Source organism: Gymnoscopelus braueri (assembly GCF_963280865.1).
Source record: "Gymnoscopelus braueri genome assembly, chromosome: 14".
In the NCBI taxonomy this organism is placed as follows: Eukaryota; Metazoa; Chordata; class Actinopteri; order Myctophiformes; family Myctophidae; genus Gymnoscopelus; species Gymnoscopelus braueri.
Genome location: NC_137619.1, coordinates 46,805,051 through 46,824,057, shown reverse-complemented (window position 1 = coordinate 46,824,057; position 19,007 = coordinate 46,805,051). Strand labels below are relative to the sequence as shown.

The following is a 19,007-nucleotide window of genomic DNA, read 5'->3' as shown; positions in this document are numbered from 1 at the left end:
TGTGTGTGTGTGTGTGTGTGTGTGTGTGTGTGTGTGTGTGTGTGTGTGTGTGTGTGTGTGTGTGTGTGTATGTGTGTGTGCGCGTACATGCGCGTCTCTCTTCATTCGGAGGCTTCATTAGAGTGATGTTAGAGCGTGGTACGTGATATTGTCTCATCGGAGTCTATGTGATGGCTGGGACCGCTTGCCTTGGCAGCTATATAGTGGACTGGCAGGGCCGATTAGCGCTCAGCTCCGTGCACCCATCCACTCCTGGGCCGTCGTGTCACCCTCGCGTCCCCTCGTGTGTCCCCCAGAGCAGTGCGAGTGAGTGGCGGAGAGTGTGAGGGGAGACCGCTTCTCACGGACTGTGTGTGTGTGTACTTGTATCACTGCATTGTGAGCTTGTAGATCGGCTATTTTCAAATGGCCGAAATGTATACGGGGCTGAAGTGGTTAATGTTATGTTTTGTAATAATAATCAAAATCTACAAAGTAACTAGTAACTAAAGTTCTCAAGTAATTGTAGTGGAGATGTAGTGGAGTGGAAGTGAAAGTGCTGAAAATCGGAAATACTCCAGTAAAGTGAAAAATACCTCAAAAGTGTACAGTACTTGAGTAAATGTACTTAGTTACTTTACACCACCGCGTGTGCGTGCGTCTGTAAATGCGTGTGTGGCGTGATGCAGTCCTCTGACACAGCAGCACCTTCACTCTCAGTAAAAAGCCTCTTTTTTGCACCCATCCATCAGCTTGGTGACAACCTTGAATCCCGTGTCACTGTTTCTCCCCAAGTTAAACACTTACACCCTACACTACAGTATATACTTCACTGTTTCTCCCCAAGTTAAACACTTACACCCTACACTACAGTATATACTTCATCTCCCCAAGTTAAACCCTTACACCCTACACTACAGTATATACTTCATATCCCCAAGTTAAACACTTACACCCTACACTACAGTATATACTTCATCTCCCCAAGTTAAACACTTACACCCTACACTACAGTATATACTTCACTGTTTCTCCCCAAGTTAAACACTTACACCCTACACTACAGTATATACTTCATCTCCCCAAGTTAAACACTTACACCCTACAGCCTACAGTATATACTTCATTGACCAGAGTCCACCCTCAGGGCTTTATACTAGGCCCCATCCTTCTCTCCTCTGCACCAAACATCTTCGCCGAAAATAGCCGACGTACAAGCCTGTAGATCGACTATTTTCTGGGAATATGTTAGGTTTCATGTGATTAAACCTAAATATTCTAAGTGTTTACTTATCCCTCGTTTTTCTTCCTTTCACGTTGATCTAAATTGTCTTTTAAAACCTCCAGAAATCAAAAAACAAAATTTAACCACAACTAGAGTTTCTTTATAGAAACACAGCTTGCTTAAAATTGTATGGGAGAAAGCAGATCATTCAAGACACGTTTCTATCGGTTTTAGATTATGGTGATATTATAAATGTGGTTTAATTGTCAGGCAGAAACCTCTTATCTCCATATTCTAACGTTTTGCTTTTTTTTCGTAAATCAACGCCCTACTTGATCACACCACAGTGTCATACAAAAGCCTCAAAAGTAGCAGATCTACAAGCTCGAAACGCATTATGAGCTTGCAGATCTGCTACTATTGCTATTTTTTTATTGGAATCCTGAAAAGTTCAGTTTTCAAACATAATAAATTTCCACCCCGACAAAAGACGATATTTACACACAAAAATATTTTCATACTACGGTATCCCTTTTTTCCTCCTCTTCTCTCTTGACCTCCTGTCTCCTCTCAGTCATCGTCATCATGTTCTCCATGACCAAGAGGTGGACAGACGCTTCTGTGTCCCCATGAACCACCTGTGGCCAAACCAGGCCCCCTACACTGTCTGCAACAGCTCCTTGTCAGAGTATGGAGTCCTGGGTAAGAGACCACTAGCAAAAAGCTTCCTGTCAGACTGAGCAGTGTTGATTTCGTCGACTAAAACTATGACGAAAAAAAAGTGTTCGTCGACTACCTTTTTTTCACAGACGAAAACGAAATAAAAACGAAGCTACGATGACTAAAACTATGACTAGATATATTGAGAATTTCGTCAACAAATAAAAACTAGATTAAAATGGTTGTGAGGGAGGAGTGGAGAGGAGATCCAGTAGAACTAAAAGACATTTTATGTTTGGTTGCGCTCGGATGTTGCGCTCTGAAGAAGGCGCTCCATCCGAACTGGGACAATTGAAGTCTTTACTTATTAATAACAGGGTGCAGGCAACAAAGCATGACATTTCGATACGTCTCCGTCAGGTCATGGCGACCTGACGGAGATGTACCAATGTCCAAACGTCGTCACGCTTGTTGCCTGCACCCTGTTATTAATAAAGAAAGGCTTCAATTGACGGAGTTCGCTCCAGTGCCTTCTTTACTCATGGCTTGCTGTTAAAGAAAATTAACGGTATCATTAAGTAGAGCACAACCTTTTGTATAGTGTATAGCAGTGGTTTTCAACCCGTTTCAGAGTATTTCTACCTTGTGGTATTGATACTTTTACTCAAGTAAAAAAAATGTGAGTACGTCTTCCACCACTGTCGTCCTATATAATATATAGGGTTCGAGTTGGGCTTCGCCATGGCCAACCCCAACGCCCTGGTGCTGTGGGAGGCCCAGTTCGGAGACTTCAACAACACGGCCCAGTGCATCATCGATCAGTTCATCAGCCCGGGACAGGCCAAGTGGCACCGGCACAACGGCATCGTGCTGCTGCTGCCCCACGGCATGGAGGGAATGGTGAGAACTTGAGAGAACCACACATTAACCCATTCAATCCGGGATTGATTTTTAGATTTGAGCTACTGTATAACCATTATTTTATACTTTGGACTATTCAAGAATAGCAGATCTACAAGCTCGTAGCGGCTACATTTCGTTGCTGTCGGGCAGAAACCTCTTATCTCCATATTCTAACTTTGTGTGTTTTTTCGTAAATTAACGGCCCTACTTGATCATACCACAGCGTCGCACAAAAGCATCAAAGGTAGCAGATCCAGATTTTATTTGAATCCTGAAAAGTAACAGTTTTGGACACAATATGACGTTTCAACCCGACAGACAATTTACTCCATGTACTTAAGTACAGTTCAACTTTGACTTGCTCTGCAATTTCCGCTATTCTTGAAAATGTTTGAAAATGGATTCGACGGATGAATTCATTCAGATGAACGGAAAGGATTCTGAGGATTATGCCAAAAAAATAATTGTGATGATCTCAAATAATTGCCATCAGGTGATTATGTAATGATTGTGACAGGCTTAGTGACCTTATTGTCTCTGTCCGGTCTCCGCAGGGCCCGGAACATTCTTCAGCCCGACCCGAGCGCTTTCTGCAGATGAGCAAGGACGACTCCGATCTCTTTCCTGTATGTTTGCAAGTAGTACAGATATATATTAGGCTCAATATGGGCTTTATACACTTTTAAACGTACTGTATGATATTCATTTACAGTGATGTAAAGTAACTAGGTACATTTACTCAAGTACTGTACTTAAGTACAATTTTTTCTGGAGTATTTCAAATTGTCAGTACTTTTACCTCTACTCCACTATATCTCAGAGGCAAATATTGTACTTTTACTCCACTACAATTATTTTGAAAAGTTTAGTTACTAGTTACTTTGTAGATTTTGTAGACACATAAATAGCTATAGCCTTAAATGTCCTATACAGGTCTGTAACTCTCAGAGTTATGGGGGTCCTTATATAAAAATAAAAAAACACTGTTCTAGTGGACTCTGTGGACTCAGCAAATCAGTGTCATACATGTTCTGAAGACTGACATTCAGTAATTGGGTCTTATGATGAAAATGACAACATTATAATGTTGAAAAAGAAAAAATCTAAAATTTGCCACGGACAAGGCCAAGTCTCGTGTGTGTGTGTGTGTGTGTGTGTGTGTGTGTGTGTGTGTGTGTGTGTGTGTGTGTGTGTGTGTGTGTGTGTGTGTGTGTGTGTGTGTGTGTGTGTGTGTGTGTGTGTGTGTGTGTGTGTGTGTGTGTGTGTGTGTGTGTGTGCGTGCGTGCGTGCGTGCGTGCGTGCGTGCGTGCGTGCGTGCGTGCGTGCGTGCGAGGAACAAACCAACAATAGACCCCTTTTCACAGCAGACATTTTGACGCGTAAAGACAGCTGAAGGTAATAATAACTTGTGAAGGTAATAATTAATTGTGAGTGTATTTAGTTAGGTGTTCCAGCGTGGACACTGGACAGCTCCTGTACAGTTAAATTCACGCTGGCCTGGCACACAAAGAAACACACTAAACGAAACACGCTCACAATCAACGTCATTACTTTGAGCTGCGTTTGCCTGTCAAAACTGTCCCCTGTGACAATGGGTACAGATTCTGCAAAGTAACACACCTGTCATTTAAGCTAACGGCAAACCATTTGTTGTTTCTGTGTAATTAGATTTGTGTTTTTTGACGTTCTTTTGTGAATTAATTTGTGTTTCATGAAGGAATATAGTGGGAACTTTGAGGTGCAGCAGCTTTATGAGTGTAACTGGATCGTGGTCAACTGTTCCAACCCTGCAAACTACTGCCACGTGTTGAGACGACAGATCCTACTGCCCTTCAGGAAGCCGGTGAGGTGAAACCCTGTGCCGTCCAAATCTTCATCATCATCACACATATCTTCTCTGTTTATTTACCTCAGTGGTTCCCAAATGGTGTTCCGTGACCGTGAGACAAGTCCAGGTCAGGTGTGCCTTGGCATTTTGTGACCATCACACGTTATTATAGCAATATAGAACTATACAAAAATGTATGACTTTTTATTTTATTTACTATATCAGTACCGCACCGAGGGAAATTCTATGCTATACCCTAGAAATCTGTATTTTTACCACTTTCAACCTGGTGTGCCTATTTTTTTTTTTTTCATAAATGTCCCAAAATAGCCGATCTACAAGCTCACAACCTTTGAGCTTTTACATCTGCTAATTTAGCTATGAATACAGGTCTGAGTATTTGACTTGCCCATTGATGTGCATTGGGGACAAAAAGTTTAAAACCACTGATTTAATCCATTGAGACCGGGAACGCATCTGTGTCATTTTAAGATTTCTTCAAAAATAGCAGATCTACAAGCTCATGGCGCGGCACTCGGTGCCGCGCTATGAGCTTGTAGATCTGCTATTTTCTTTTTAATCGTGAAAAATTTGTGCAAATCTTTGAATATATATATATGTTTTCAAGCGAACATTTTTAACTCCGATCTGTGCTTCTCTGGGGGGGGGTCCCTGGAACAACATATTTTGAGATGGGGCGTCCGCGGCCCAATACATATCATTTTGGGTGGTCATTGACATGGAAAAGTTGGAGCACCACTGATAAAGCAACATACTGTTAGGATGTAGAAAACATTTCTAGATATGTATTTTGCCCGCGGACCCCCATCTCAAAATGTTTTGTTCCAGGGACCCCCCCCCCCCCCCCCTCGACACTCGACACTTACTTTGACACTTACCCGTCAAAGTGTCCTTGAGCAAGACACTGAACCCCTAACTGTTCCCGATGAGCGGGTTGGTGCCTTTGCATGGTTTCCTCTGCCGTGGGTGTGTGAATGTAATGCATAATTGTAAAGCACTTTAGATAAAGGTGCTATAAATGCACCCTTTTTACATCGATTTGAAAATCTCAGTTTAGGCCATTCTTCTGATACTGCACCAGCCTTTCTTTAACTCATTCAATCCGGGAACTCATCTCTTGTCATTTCAGATTTCTTTGGCTATTCAAAAATAGCAGATCTGCAAGCTCATAGCACGGCTTGTGGATCTGCTATTTTTGAAAAAATCGTTAAAATGTGTGCAAATCTTTAAATATATATATTTTTTAAAGCGAACATTTGTAACACAAATCTTTGCTTCTGGGGGGTCCCTGGAACAAAATGTTTTACAAATGTTCGCTTAAAAAATATATATATTCAAAGATTTGCACCCATTTTCACGATTTTTCAGAAAATAGCAGATCTACAAGCTCATAGAGCCATGAGCTTGTAGGTCAGCTATTTTTTGAATAGCCAATGAAATCTAAATATGACACAACCTCGTTCGCGGATTAACTGGTTTAAAGCCTCCAATTTGGTCCTCACATCTTTGATAGGTTTCATTAAAATGTTTGAAGTTAACAACAGTAATGTAAGTTTGAAACTTTCTGTGTGTAGGATTGTTGCCGTTTTGCACACGCACACACACCTCTCATTTCCAGTGTCAGTCTTCATCCACACAGTGAACATCTTAACTGATCCCCAGTCGCACGTAAATGCAATGCTTTGTGGAGCGTGAGAAAAGCGCTTCCTGAGCAAATGAGCGAGGGGAGCCACAGGAGGGGATAATGTTGTTTGTTTGTCTATGAAAGGAAGCTGAAAAAAACCATGGACTCGGTTGGCTGAACCGCAACGCGTTTTTATTTATTTGATTCTTAACCCATCTAGACCGGGGACGCATATTGTGTCGTTTTAGATTGTTTTGCTATAATCATTATTTTATACTTTGGGCTATTCAAAAATAGCAGATCTACAAGCTCATAGCGCGGCATATATGAGCTATTTTTTAAAGATCTTGAACATTTTGTGCAAATCTTTGAATATATATATTTTTTGGAAACAACAGCTTCTGGGGGTCCCTGGAACAAAATATTTGACTAATGTTTAAAAAATATATATTCAAAGATTTGCACACGTTTTCACAAATTTTCAAAAATAGCATATCTGCAAGCTCATTGCGCGGCACTTGGTGCCTATGAGCTTGTAGATCGGAGCTTGTAGATCTGCTATTTTTGAAAAATCTTGAAACAACATTTTTAACTCAAATCTTTGCTTCTGGAAGTCCCTGGAACTAAATATTTTACAAATGTTAAAAAAATATATATTCAAAAATGTGCACACATTTTTCAAAAAAATAGCAGATCTACAAGCTAGGGGCTTGTAGATCTGCTATTTTTGAATAGCCCAAATAAATCTAAAACGACACAGATACTTGTCCCGGTCTAAGTGGGTTAAAGAAATGTTTTGTTTCCCCCAATGTCAACGTTGCGTGTTATATGATGGCAACAAATTAGCGTGAAAGCAGATATAAAAAACTTTTATCTCCAGAGGATTTTCCCAAAAGCTCATAATGAAGACACGGATGATAGAAACAATCTGTTGTTTATTACAGTTGGTGTTAAACTTTGTACTTGTTGATTTGTTTCTTTATTCTATAGCTGATCATCTTCACTCCCAAGTCTCTGCTGAGGCATCCTGACGCGCGTTCCAGCTTTGATGAGCTTGCCACAGGTACAGGTTTCCATGTCTTCTACGAACAGTCATAGTCGAAATGGAAAAAATAACCGATGTTCCATCCAATGTTAATACTTTTAATTGGTTAAATACAGTGGTGTAAAGTAACTAAGTACATTTACTCAAGTACTGTACTCAAGTACACTTTTGAGGGATTTATACTTTACTGGACTATTTCCCATTTTCAATACTTTTACTTCTACTCCACTACATCTCAGAGGGAAATATTGTACTTTTACTCCACTACAATTATTTAAAAACTTTAGTTACTACAGTAGTTACTTTTTTGTTTTTGATTATTATTACAAAACATACATTAACCACTTCAACCCTATACATTTCGGCCATTTGAAAATAGCCGATCTACAAGCTCACAATGAGTCGCGATGTGACGCATTATGAGCTTGTAGATCTGGTATTTTCAAAAGATTTTAATAAATTTTATACATTTGAAAACTTGGGAAACGGGACATTCTGCATGATGAGTACTTTCTACTTTTGTACTTTAAGTATATTTTAATACCAATACTTTTGTACTTTTACTCAAGTACATTTTTAATTCCGGACTTTTACTTGTAACAGAGTATTTCTACATTGGAGTATTGATACTTTTACTTAAGTAAAACAGTACTTTTTTGAGTACTGGTTATAGTCATAGTCGATGCTGTCGGGTGGAAACATTCCATCCAATGTTAATACTTTTCATTGGTTAATTATTAAAACATCCCACAGAAAGACATGTCATTATCTATAATGACATGTTGGGTTTTCTTTGCCTGTGGCAAAAAAAACACAACATGTCACATTGCTATTTTTGCAAGACACTGTTGTAGGACAAAGTAGGGCATTTATTTACAAGAAAAAAAAAAGTTGAAATGTGGAGATACAATTTCTGCCTGACAGAAACGAGATAAAATATCGTAAAGTAAAAGTTTGATGATTCCCGCAGGCACTTCATTCAGGAGGCTGATTCCTGACCAGGGCCTGGCATGTGAAAACCCGGCCCAGGTGAAAAGAGTGATCTTCTGCACGGGGAAGGTCTACTACGAACTGGCTAGGGAGAGAAAGCTGCAAAACCTGGAGAGCAGCGTCGCCATTATCAGACTTGAACAGGTAAACACTAAAAGCTACTTGTCAATAGTACGGAGTAGTTGATTCTGGTCCCACTCTCGACTGTTCATTACAAAGGCGCTGGTCTCCCCGTTTCCAACGCAAATCACAGCAGTCGAGCAGGACTGGGTGGAAAAAGTTGAGAAAATTAATTGACGCACTGTTCTCCTCGTCTCAGATCAACATCTTACCGTCTTGGCTGTTAATGGGTGTGGGCATTGATATGTTTACCCTGGATTTAAAACAGGCCTTCCCAGCGGTAGAGGCCCTTTATGCGCGGTGTGACGGCCCCCTGGGCCTTTGCTATAGGGTTGTGTGTGTGTGTGCCTTTATCAGCCTAACAGATTCAATTGCAGTGCTGGGTTGGAGGCAGTGTTTCCAGATTCTGTGAGAGAAACAAGCAACCAGGTCTAGGAAAACCAGCCCAAAAGAAGCGACTATGGGCCAAATGAGCACTTTAACATATACATCAGCTATTTGAAAATAGCAGATCTACAAGCTTACAACGCGTCGTGATGCGACGTGTTGTAAGCTTGTAGATCGGCAATTTTCAAATAAAATCTTGCGGGGAAATTCTAATAAGCAGATCTGGCAACCCTGGTTGGAGGGTGGAGGCTGAGATGATCAGTGGAAGGGGAGACACCTGGCCAATTGTCTCCTCACACTATAAAAGCCCCACTTTACAATGCTACAGTCTCTTCAGTCCTCCCCAGGCCACAGGCGTGGCCGCACAGGAGAGCATTTGTGTTTCTTGAGTTCCTTATGTTGGTTTATTAGATTCAGTTCCAGTGGGCAGCATGTTTCCCTGCCCGTATGATTTGGAAACTTGACTTATTACTTACTTGCAATTATTTCACTATTTGGTAAATAAACGTTACACTTATTTATGTATTCCTCCGTGTCGACTCCCCTTTTTTGTTATGGTCTTGGAGCCAGACTGTAACAGCGGCAATCAAAACAAATTGTGGCGTACGAATCAAATGGCTAAACAGAGGCTGGAGGTCTGTTTTGTACAACTATAATGTTAATCTGTCAAGAACAGATTCAGAGCTGCACTACTGAATCTGTCGGGAGCCCCGTTCAGAACGTGTGAGCATTGGCCTACAAGTGGGCGGGCCTTAAGATCAGGACGTTTTTCTCCCGTGTGGACACTCTGGTGTTTTTTCAGAGTACCTAACTGAGTGAAACTCTTGTTACACTGTTTACAGTAGAATGTTTTTTCTCCAGTGTGGACACGCTGGTGTCTCTTCAGGTTACATATCTGACTGAAACTCTTGTCACACTGTTTACAATAGAAAGGTTTTTCTCCCGTGTGGACTCTCTTGTGTTTTTTCAGAGTACCTATCTGAGTGAAACTCTTGTCACACTGGTAACAGCGGAAAGGTCTTTCTCCAGTGTGGATAGGCTGGTGTCTCTTCAGGTCTTCTAACAGACTGAAACTCTTGTCACACTGTTTACAATAGAAAGGTTTTTCTCCCGTGTGGACACGCTGGTGTCTCTTCAAGTGAAAATTGCGACTGAAACTCTTGTCACAATGTTTACAGTGGAAGGGTTTTTCTCCAGTGTGGACAGACTGGTGTGTCTTCAGGTGACCTAACTGACTGAAACTCTTGTCACATTGTTTACAGATGTGAGTTTTCTTTCCTGTGTCAGTCAGACGATGTCTCTTTACTTCCGATTGAGTTAAAGTCCTGGTAGCCTCGATCTCCAGGCTTTTATTTTCCTTCGCGTTTTGCTTAAAAATAAGAGCCTGGACCAGCCTGTTGACATTCCTGGAATAGGAAGTGGGTGATTTCCCCAACCAACCAGAGTGCAGTGGGCGTCGCTCCAAATGTTGTGACATCAGGGCTCTCAATGCTGCACATTGGGGAGGAGGAGGGGCGCGGGGGCGGGAGCACAGATCGGTGAACAAATGGGATACGGCGGAGTGTCTCTCCGGAGATTTTGAACCCGCCCCTCTAGACAAGATATCAGACGCGCTAGGGCAGCCTAAAGCCCTGGTAAACGGTTGACTACTGTAAGGTCTTGATTCTTCTGAGTTTCCTTGCTGCTCGCTCGTTGTCGGGAACAGTTGGTTCATGGTCAAAGCTGCTGCTATGCATGGGCTCTAATGGTCCAAGCATGTAATTAATGATCTTGTGACCTTAGGATCCAGGATTGGTTACAGGGCAATTACCAGATGAAAATCAAATGTGTGGATCTCTGCTGGAATAGTTCCTCTTATAGGTGTTGAAGTCTTCCTCAATGTCTCTCTCCATGTGCATCATTCACAATGTGCAGTCTGGTCTTAAGCCGAGCTGATTCAAAGCTCACACCATCATTATGTTGTCACTATGATGTCAGCCATGCCCAAATATGGAGTTCCATGTCCTTTACTGCTGAGATAAAGTTTCAGCCTAGTCACCTCAATTATCTTCCAGTATGAAATTAACGAGCGTCTACGAGCGTCACGCCCCATGGGTATCCCGTGGAAAAACGTAAACATTTCAAGAACATTCCTGGCATACGCCGCCCCACGGATTTCCGGTGGAAATACGTAAACCCTCCAGGATGTTTCCTAGCATCCGCTTCCTTCTCCAATTCTCCCCCTTTTTTTTCTCCTTTTTTTCCCCCTATTTTCCCACCCCCCCTTTCCTCCTTTTTCTTTCCTTTCCTTTTACTCCTCCTTTTCTCCTTTGACTGTTTTATTCGCGTAATGCGGGAAGACAGACGATCCTGGCCACTGGTCGCACATAGGTCCGGTCTCCGACCTTCACCTCGACTGCCCTTACCCGTTTATCTTCCCCCGGAAGGGTCCGGGATATCCGTCCGGTAAGCCAGAGTCCTCGAGGCAATTGTGGGTCCAGGATCATCACCGGGGTGCCAACCTGGACTTCCACCTTCTCGGTCAGCCATTTACGACGTACTTGGAGGTTTGATAGGTAATACCTCAAGAAATGTTTCCAGAACTGGTCGGCGAGGATTTGGCTGTGTCTCCATCTTCGTTTGCTCAGCATTTCTGACTCATCATACAGTTCTTGCGGTAGAGATGCGTCCCGCCGCCCCATGAGGAGGATATTTGGCGTCACTGGATCCGGGTCTGCAACGTCAGAGGAAGTATATCCCAAGGGTTTTGAGTTGAGCATTCCTTCAATCTCGACCAGTACGGTTCGCAGAACTTCTCCTGTCACCGTCTGAGCCCCTAATGTTACCTGCAATGCCTGCTTGAGGGATCGAATCTCCCTTTCCCAGCAGCCTCCAAAGTGAGGTGCACTCGGTGGATTGAATGCAAATTTAATCTGTTTCTTAGCAAGCCAGGATTTGATCTCAGGTCGGAGTAGAGCGAATGCCTCCTCCAGTTCTCGCTCTCCCCCCCGGAAGTTCGTTCCTTGATCAGACAACAGCTCACATGGCTTACGCGCCATGAAACGACGGAGGGCCATCAGGTAGGAGTCAGTACTCAAACTGTTGATGATGTCAATGTAGACAGCCCGAGTAGTCATACATTAGCAGCCTGTTAGGGGGCAAGTCGGCCATCCGGGGAACTTGGGGAGTTCCTCGCCATTTAGGACACTCGAGACATCCTTGCTGATGCCGTTTTATGGCCGCTCTCCCTCTGAGGATCCAGTACTTTCGCCGGATTTCAGCGAACACTCACTCAGGTCCCGAGTGGCATAATGTTCTGTCGTAATCTTTGATAATCAAGTTCGTGATGGGGTGTTTCTGGTCGAGCACAATTGGATGCACAGCTTCCTGATCCATCGTTTCACTGTGACGGAGTCGACCTCCTACTCGAATTAGCTGGGTAGTCTCGTCCATTTCAGGACTAAGGGTGATCAGCCGACTACCCTTGGGTACACCTTTCCCTGCCCTCAGTTGCGTAATATCGTTGGCGAAACAATCCTGCTGCATCCGCCGTAGGAGCGCTATTTCAGCCTGGGTGTAGTCGTTTGCCGGCGGGTCCGGTGGTGCCGCCCCGTCTTCATCTGGTATGGTGGCTTCTATAAGCTCAGTCCAGGTTGAAAAATGTGTTACATCCAACGGCTCATTGGCCGGTGTTGTAGTGGTCATGAGGCAGACAGCCGTTTCCTTCGGCTCTATCCCCTCTGGCTCCTTGACCTGTGGGGCCTCTGGCCATTGGTCCGGAGTCTGGCCTAGAAAGGATGGTCCTTGGAACCATCGGCTCTGCTTTCCTATCTCGGCCAGAGTTTTCCCTCGGGTGATGTCATCTGCTGGGTTATTGGCTGAATCCACGTATCGCCATTGTCCCCCACATGTGAGGTCCTGGATTTCTGCCACTCGGGTCCCCTCAAACACCTTGAATCTGCAAGATTCAGAGCTGATCCAGGTCAGTACGGTGGTCGAATCTGTCCAAAGAAAGACCTGACGAATGGGCAAAGTGAGTTCGTTAGACAGGACCGTGGCGACCTGTGCGCCTGTAATGCTGCACACAGCTCCAACCGGGGGATGGTCTGCTGCTTCCTCGGCGCGACTCTTGATCTAGCCGTTACGAAGCTCACCTCCACCTTTTCCCCGGGGCTTTCTGTTCTTATGTAAGCCACCGAGCCGTAAGCTCTCTCCGACGCATCACAAAAGATGTGGAGATCTCGTTGACTGGTTGACACATCCAGTTCCGGGGTGCTGTAACATCGAAGGAAGAGCAATCTGCTGTATCTCCGGCAGTTCTCCTTCCCAATCATTCCATGTCTGCAGCAAGTCCGCGGGTAAATCTGGGTCATCCCACCCCCTTCGTTCGGCCCAGATCTGTTGTACTATTACTTTAGCACGGGTAGTAAACGGCACTAGATAGCCGATAGGGTCGTACTGGCTGGCCAGTGTTTTATAGATACTACGCAGGGTAACCTGCGGATAGCTGGTTCTTCTGAGTTTGTAAGATATCGTATCGGTCTGGCATTGCCACTGGAGACCAAGCGCCGATTTGAAATGTTTACGTTTTTCCACGGGAAACCCGTGGGGTGGCTGTTACGAACATTCAGGGCATACTTAGAAAACATTCAGGGCATATTTGCCAGCAATAGCCTATATATGGAGATCCCCATAGATGGAGACAATAGACCCGCAAAGTCGTCATAGAGACCTAAACATGCCATATGTACGGAGTCTGACATCAGCGAACCCTTCCCAGAAACTCCATGTATAGACATAACCATCACGTCCAGGACTGACGTCATGGTTCCATATTTGGGCATAACTAACATAGGCAGCTCCATATATGGAGACGTCTGACACTATCTGACATCACCATAGTGATGTCAGGACCGCAAAACAGCAGTATAAGAGAGGCTCAACACATCTCAGTAGTTCTGTTCCAGAGCGATCCCGAGAGACATTACTTACCTACAGAAGCATCTAAGAGAAACCAGTAATAGTGCCCATGTCAGTTATGCCCAAATATCATATTTGGGCATAACTGACATGGGCAGCTCCATGTATGGAGATGTCTGACACTATCTGACATCACCGTGGTGACATCAGGGGCACAGCCAGCAGTATGGCCGTCACGTCCAGGACTGACGTCATGGTCCCATATTTGAAATATGGGACCATGACGTCAGTCCTGGACGTGACGGCCATCTCCATATATGGAGTCTCTGGGAAGGGTTCGCTGATGTCAGACTATGGCACGTCTTGGGTCTCTATGACGACTACGTAGGTCGATCTTCATGCTGCGCACTAATCTCTCAAAAACAGATTCAGAGCTGCGCTACTGAATCTGTCGGGAGCCCCGTTCAGAACGTGTCAACATTGGCCTACAAGTGGGCGTGGCGTGCCTTAGATCAGGAAACGGGCAGCGCTTTATCCTATCAAATGTAGTGGGCGGGATTTACATCTGTGCGTTCGCTTCCCACTGGAAACAAACTCAAACTCATTTAACAATAGCGTCCCCGGAGCCGACAAAACCACGGAAAGTTAGTAACATTTTAACTTGTTCTTCTATTATAGAAACAAACGGGCTTATAACCAAAACGATCCATGTTCCGTGGGAGAAATGTTGTTAGAGTTCCGTGGAGAAATGTTGTTAGTGGGAATGAGAACATAGGCGCACCCACCGGAGGGCTGAGGGCAGAGACCAAACGCCGGTTTCCAGTCATCGTCGGTCTATTTAATCACTCCCCCCAGAGTCAAATGCAAAAGTGAAAAACCCTGGGGAAGCTGTTTTTCCTTTTTATTTGACCTGGGATCCCAGATTGCTATAATGTAGACCCTATACAACACTGTCCGTTTTTGCTGTTATCTGCCTGTCTTAAACTGGGCTTCCGTTAAGATTGCACCCAATGTGAGTCTTTACCATGCATCTATTGTAAAAGAGGCATGTTAACCAAATGAACCCTTGCATCTCTATTTTGGGCCTGTGATAATAGGGTGGACATTTGGCGCAAAATAGGCGAACATTTGGCGAAAGCTTGTGTATTATGCTGTTTTCACTATTAGATGCATGTTGGGCAGTTCAGTTCTTCTTTTATCTGAACTAGTCCATACACGCACCCAAACTATGTGCAGAAATGAAACTTGGGAGCGCAACTGCCACTGTAGCCCTTTAGCAAAAATGCAAATAAAATAGCTTAAATTTGGGAAGTTTTGTTAAAAAACAGCTTCAATCCTTTTCAGATTGATCAGCCCACTGAGGAGAAAAATGCATGAGAACAGCCATGTAACTGTATAAAAGTTCCCATCCGTCAATTGGTGGTTATATCACTGTAGCACGCTTTTTTTCTTTCTTTTTTTTCCTCTCTGTGGGTTGTTGCTGACACTATTGATGAGACCGTTTGGTAATTAAATCTTCTGCTTTACTGACCCCACACACACACACACACACACACACACACACACACACACACACACACACACACACACACACACACACACACACACACACACACACACACACACACACACACACACACGAACACACTCATATTGGTGCTCCAAGTCTATGTAAGCTATGTATAGTCCCTCTGCTCTCTATCTCTCTGTGTGTGTGTGTGTGTGTGTGTGTGTGTGTGTGTGTGTGTGTGTGTGTGTGTGTGTGTGTGTGTGTGTGTGTGTGTGTGTGTGTGTGTGTGTGTGCGCGTGCTAGTAAGTGTACGGTCACAGATATGCGTCAGAACGCATGCCGAGGCATCAGACGCGTCAAATTCTGATGTTGTCTTGCGGGCAGTGCCGGTTTTCTGTTGTGTAGATTGTTTGATTTATGTTGGAATATTGGTTCACTAAAAGAAAACTACATGCAAAATGCATCCATCCTGATTGTCTAAGATTGACATCTAAAGTTTGCAGGAGTGGCCCGTTTTAACATTTCCCTATTATAGCACACCACGATTGTTGCAAAACAATTTTTTATAGTACTCCTACAGATTTTGTCCAAACATCACTCAAATCGGTACACATTATCTCTATAGTCAAGTGATCAAGACGGATCCGTGTGATTTTTCATATTCCATCCTGATTGGCGAATTCCAAACATTGCTGGCCCACAATGACCTAGCTGACCTGGCGGAGACCTGTGCTCCGAGGAGCACTTTTTCTAGTTCCTCCTGTGTCCTTCTCTCTCTCCACTAGCAAAACCCATTGGAAATGCATTTGGTTGCTTAAAGTTGAATATTTTTAAAACTGCAAATTATTTCAAAGTAAAAATCGCAAGCGTGCATGTTCACAGTAAGGTAATTGTGATTGTAGTTTCTAGGTGAAAGTATGAAGGAATAGGGAGGGTCCAAAGTTTTATAACTTAAATTTAAAAAAAACTACGAAACATTTCAAAGTAAAAGGTTCAGGCATGTGTGTCCACAGCAAACTAAAATTGTGAATGGGGTTTCCAGGTGAAAGTATGAAGGAGTTGTGATGTACCAAAATCTGCCATTGACTTCCATTATAATTGTCTGAACTTTTATAGTGAAATATTTATAAAACTACAAAACATTTCAATGATTCATGTGCACACGCACGATTCCACAGTAAGCTGAACATGTTAAAGTTGGACTTACAGTTGGAAGTACAATTCACAATACAAGGTCCACTAAACTGGATCGCCCATAAAAGCACAATGGCTTATTTAAAATGAGATCCCCACGCACTCAAATCATGATGACATTTAAGAAGACATACACATATACACTACTATGCAGAACGTCATACAACCAGCTTACAGGTTACTGGTATGAAAAACAAGAAATATGTACAATCAAGACTGTGAAGAGGAGAGCACAATTAGGCTAATGGAAACACATCTCTATTAATTAGCCCTGGCACGGCTCCCGGGACTCACTCCCCCCACAGCAGTCTTCTTAATTGAGTGAAAATGTTCACAGAAATGCCAACCAAACAGCTTAACTTTGCAAACGGTGAGGAATTGGCCTCCTCGCTCCGTTCATATGCCAATGGTCAAGGCTCATGTGCAAATGCAGATCGATCGGTCAACCACTGAGGACTTTTCCACCCACAACACAGTCTTAATTGAGTAAAGATGCAGATAAACAGCTTAAATTTGGGGAGTTGTATGCCAATGGTCCTACCTTATGAAATAGGATCCTAGCCTATATGTTCTAGTAGGATATGATTATGCAATGTGTAAAAAACATGTTTAACCCGTTAAAACCGGGAATCAGTATCAGTGTCGTTTTAGATTTTTGCATTGGCTTTTCAAAAACAGCAGTAAACAAGCTCACATCTGCTTGTACATCTGCTCTTTTTGAACATTTTTGGAAAAAGAATTGTGTGAGAACTATTGATTTAGAAGGCATTTTGTAGAATTGGCATTAATGGTTAACAGGCATTAATGGGGTAAAGAAGCATTTAGATGGTATCAGTGGTGTAAAGTAACTAAGTACATGTAGTCAAAGTACTGTACTTATTAAGTACAATTTTGAGGTATTTTTTTTTTACTTTACTGAAGTATTTCCAATTTTCAGTACTTTTACTTTTACTCCACTACATCTCAGAGGCAAATATTGTACTTTTACTCCACTACAATTATTTGAAAACTTTAGTTACTAGTTACTTTGCAATTATCAATTATTATATAATAAAACATACATTAACCACTTTAGAGTACTTTTTCCACCACTGGATGGATGGTATAACACTCATTCGGCTGTGGTTTTCACTTTGTACAGATCTCACCGTTCCCCTTTGACCTGGTTCAGTCCGAGGTGCAGAGATACAGCAACGCTGAGCTGCTGTGGTGTCAGGAGGAGCACAAGAACATGGGCTACTACGACTACGTCCGCCCGCGCTTCCTCACCGTGCTAGCCAACAAGAGACCCATTTGGTAAGCAGTGGTGTAAAGTAACTAAGTACATGTGCTCAAGTAGTCTGTACTTAAGTACAAGTATGAGGCATTTTTTACTTTACTTGAGTATTTTCAATTTTCAGTATACTTCTACTCCACTACATCTCAGAGGCAAATATTATACTTTTACTCCACTACAATTATTTGACAAATTTAGTTACTAGTTACTTTGTAATTATCAATTATTATATCATAAAACATACATTAACCACTTTAGCCCTATTTTATACATAGCTTTTATCTACAAGCTCACATTGTGAACTTGTAGATCTGCTTAAAGTAGTACTTTTACTTTTGGTACTTTAAGTACATTTTGATACCAATACTTTTGTACTTTTACTCAAGTAAATCTTTCATTCCGTACTTTGACTTGTAACGGACTATTGCTAAATTGCAGTATTGATACTTTTAGAGAGAGAGAGAGAGAGAGAGAGAGAGAGAGAGAGAGAGAGACGTACTGTACATATTTTTGTGCATATATATACTGTATCAGAAAAGATAGAAGTATGAAAAGTTTATCAGTGTTGAATTCTAATTTTTATTTTATTTTGTACTGTAAATGTTTTGTACAGTAAATTAGACAATTAGAAACTGAAAACGTCCATTGGGCATTAAACATGAAACATTATTTTCCTGCTTTCTGCCGTCCAGTACTACCATGTTGAATCCCTCTTCTACAGGTACGTGGGTCGAGACCCGGCCGCGGCCCCCGCCACAGGCAACAAGTTCACCCACCTCAGCGAGCTGAAGAGGTTCATGGACACCGCTTTCAACCTCGACGCCTTCCAGGGCAGACACTTCTAATGCCCCCCCCCCCCTTGTGATCTGTTGTGGCTCTTTGCCACTATGAAGGGTAAAACCCAAAACTTTCATTAACAAATTTAAACTGGGAACGCATCTGTGTACCAAAAAAATAAATTAAAAATGTAAGTACAAGTAAGGCTTTCAGAACTCCAGGGTTAGCTAATGAGCAGGGCCAAAATTTGGAAACTGAGCCGTTTTGATTGATTGATTGAATGTTTTATTAGGCAAAAAATGTAAACAGCACAATTATATTTTTAATACTTTGTCTACAAAGGTCCATCCAACAATGTCCTTGTGGTCTTGTTTCCATTGGGGTCCTTAGTATTCAATTCATAGACATATATAGTAGCAACCAAACAGATAGCGTATTGTTACAAAACCAGAACCCGTGAAATAGGTTTTGCGGCACGGGCGGTTCACTTAGTTCTTGTAGTCGAAAAGAGCCATTATTACTGTACTGTACTGTACTGTACTGAACTGTACTGTGATGGCTATGTAACT

General features: G+C 42.7%; 1 protein-coding gene across 2 annotated transcripts in view; it reads left to right on the top strand.

The window, feature by feature from the left end:
* ogdhl (oxoglutarate dehydrogenase L) overlaps positions 1–18,506 on the top strand; it is a gene marked incomplete at both ends in the record, with an annotated part of 55,678 nt that extends 37,172 nt beyond the window's left edge. For both annotated transcript variants that reach the window (XM_080450104.1, XM_080450105.1), the window contains 8 exons: positions 1,779–1,906; positions 2,586–2,764; positions 3,322–3,393; positions 4,485–4,610; positions 7,231–7,303; positions 8,256–8,419; positions 17,527–17,681; positions 18,383–18,506. In XM_080450104.1, the coding sequence (XP_080306230.1) occupies positions 1,779–1,906; positions 2,586–2,764; positions 3,322–3,393; positions 4,485–4,610; positions 7,231–7,303; positions 8,256–8,419; positions 17,527–17,681; positions 18,383–18,506 (1,021 nt within the window). The remainder of the gene's footprint in view (positions 1–1,778; positions 1,907–2,585; positions 2,765–3,321; positions 3,394–4,484; positions 4,611–7,230; positions 7,304–8,255; positions 8,420–17,526; positions 17,682–18,382) is intronic.
* Positions 18,507–19,007: the final 501 nt, after the last annotated feature.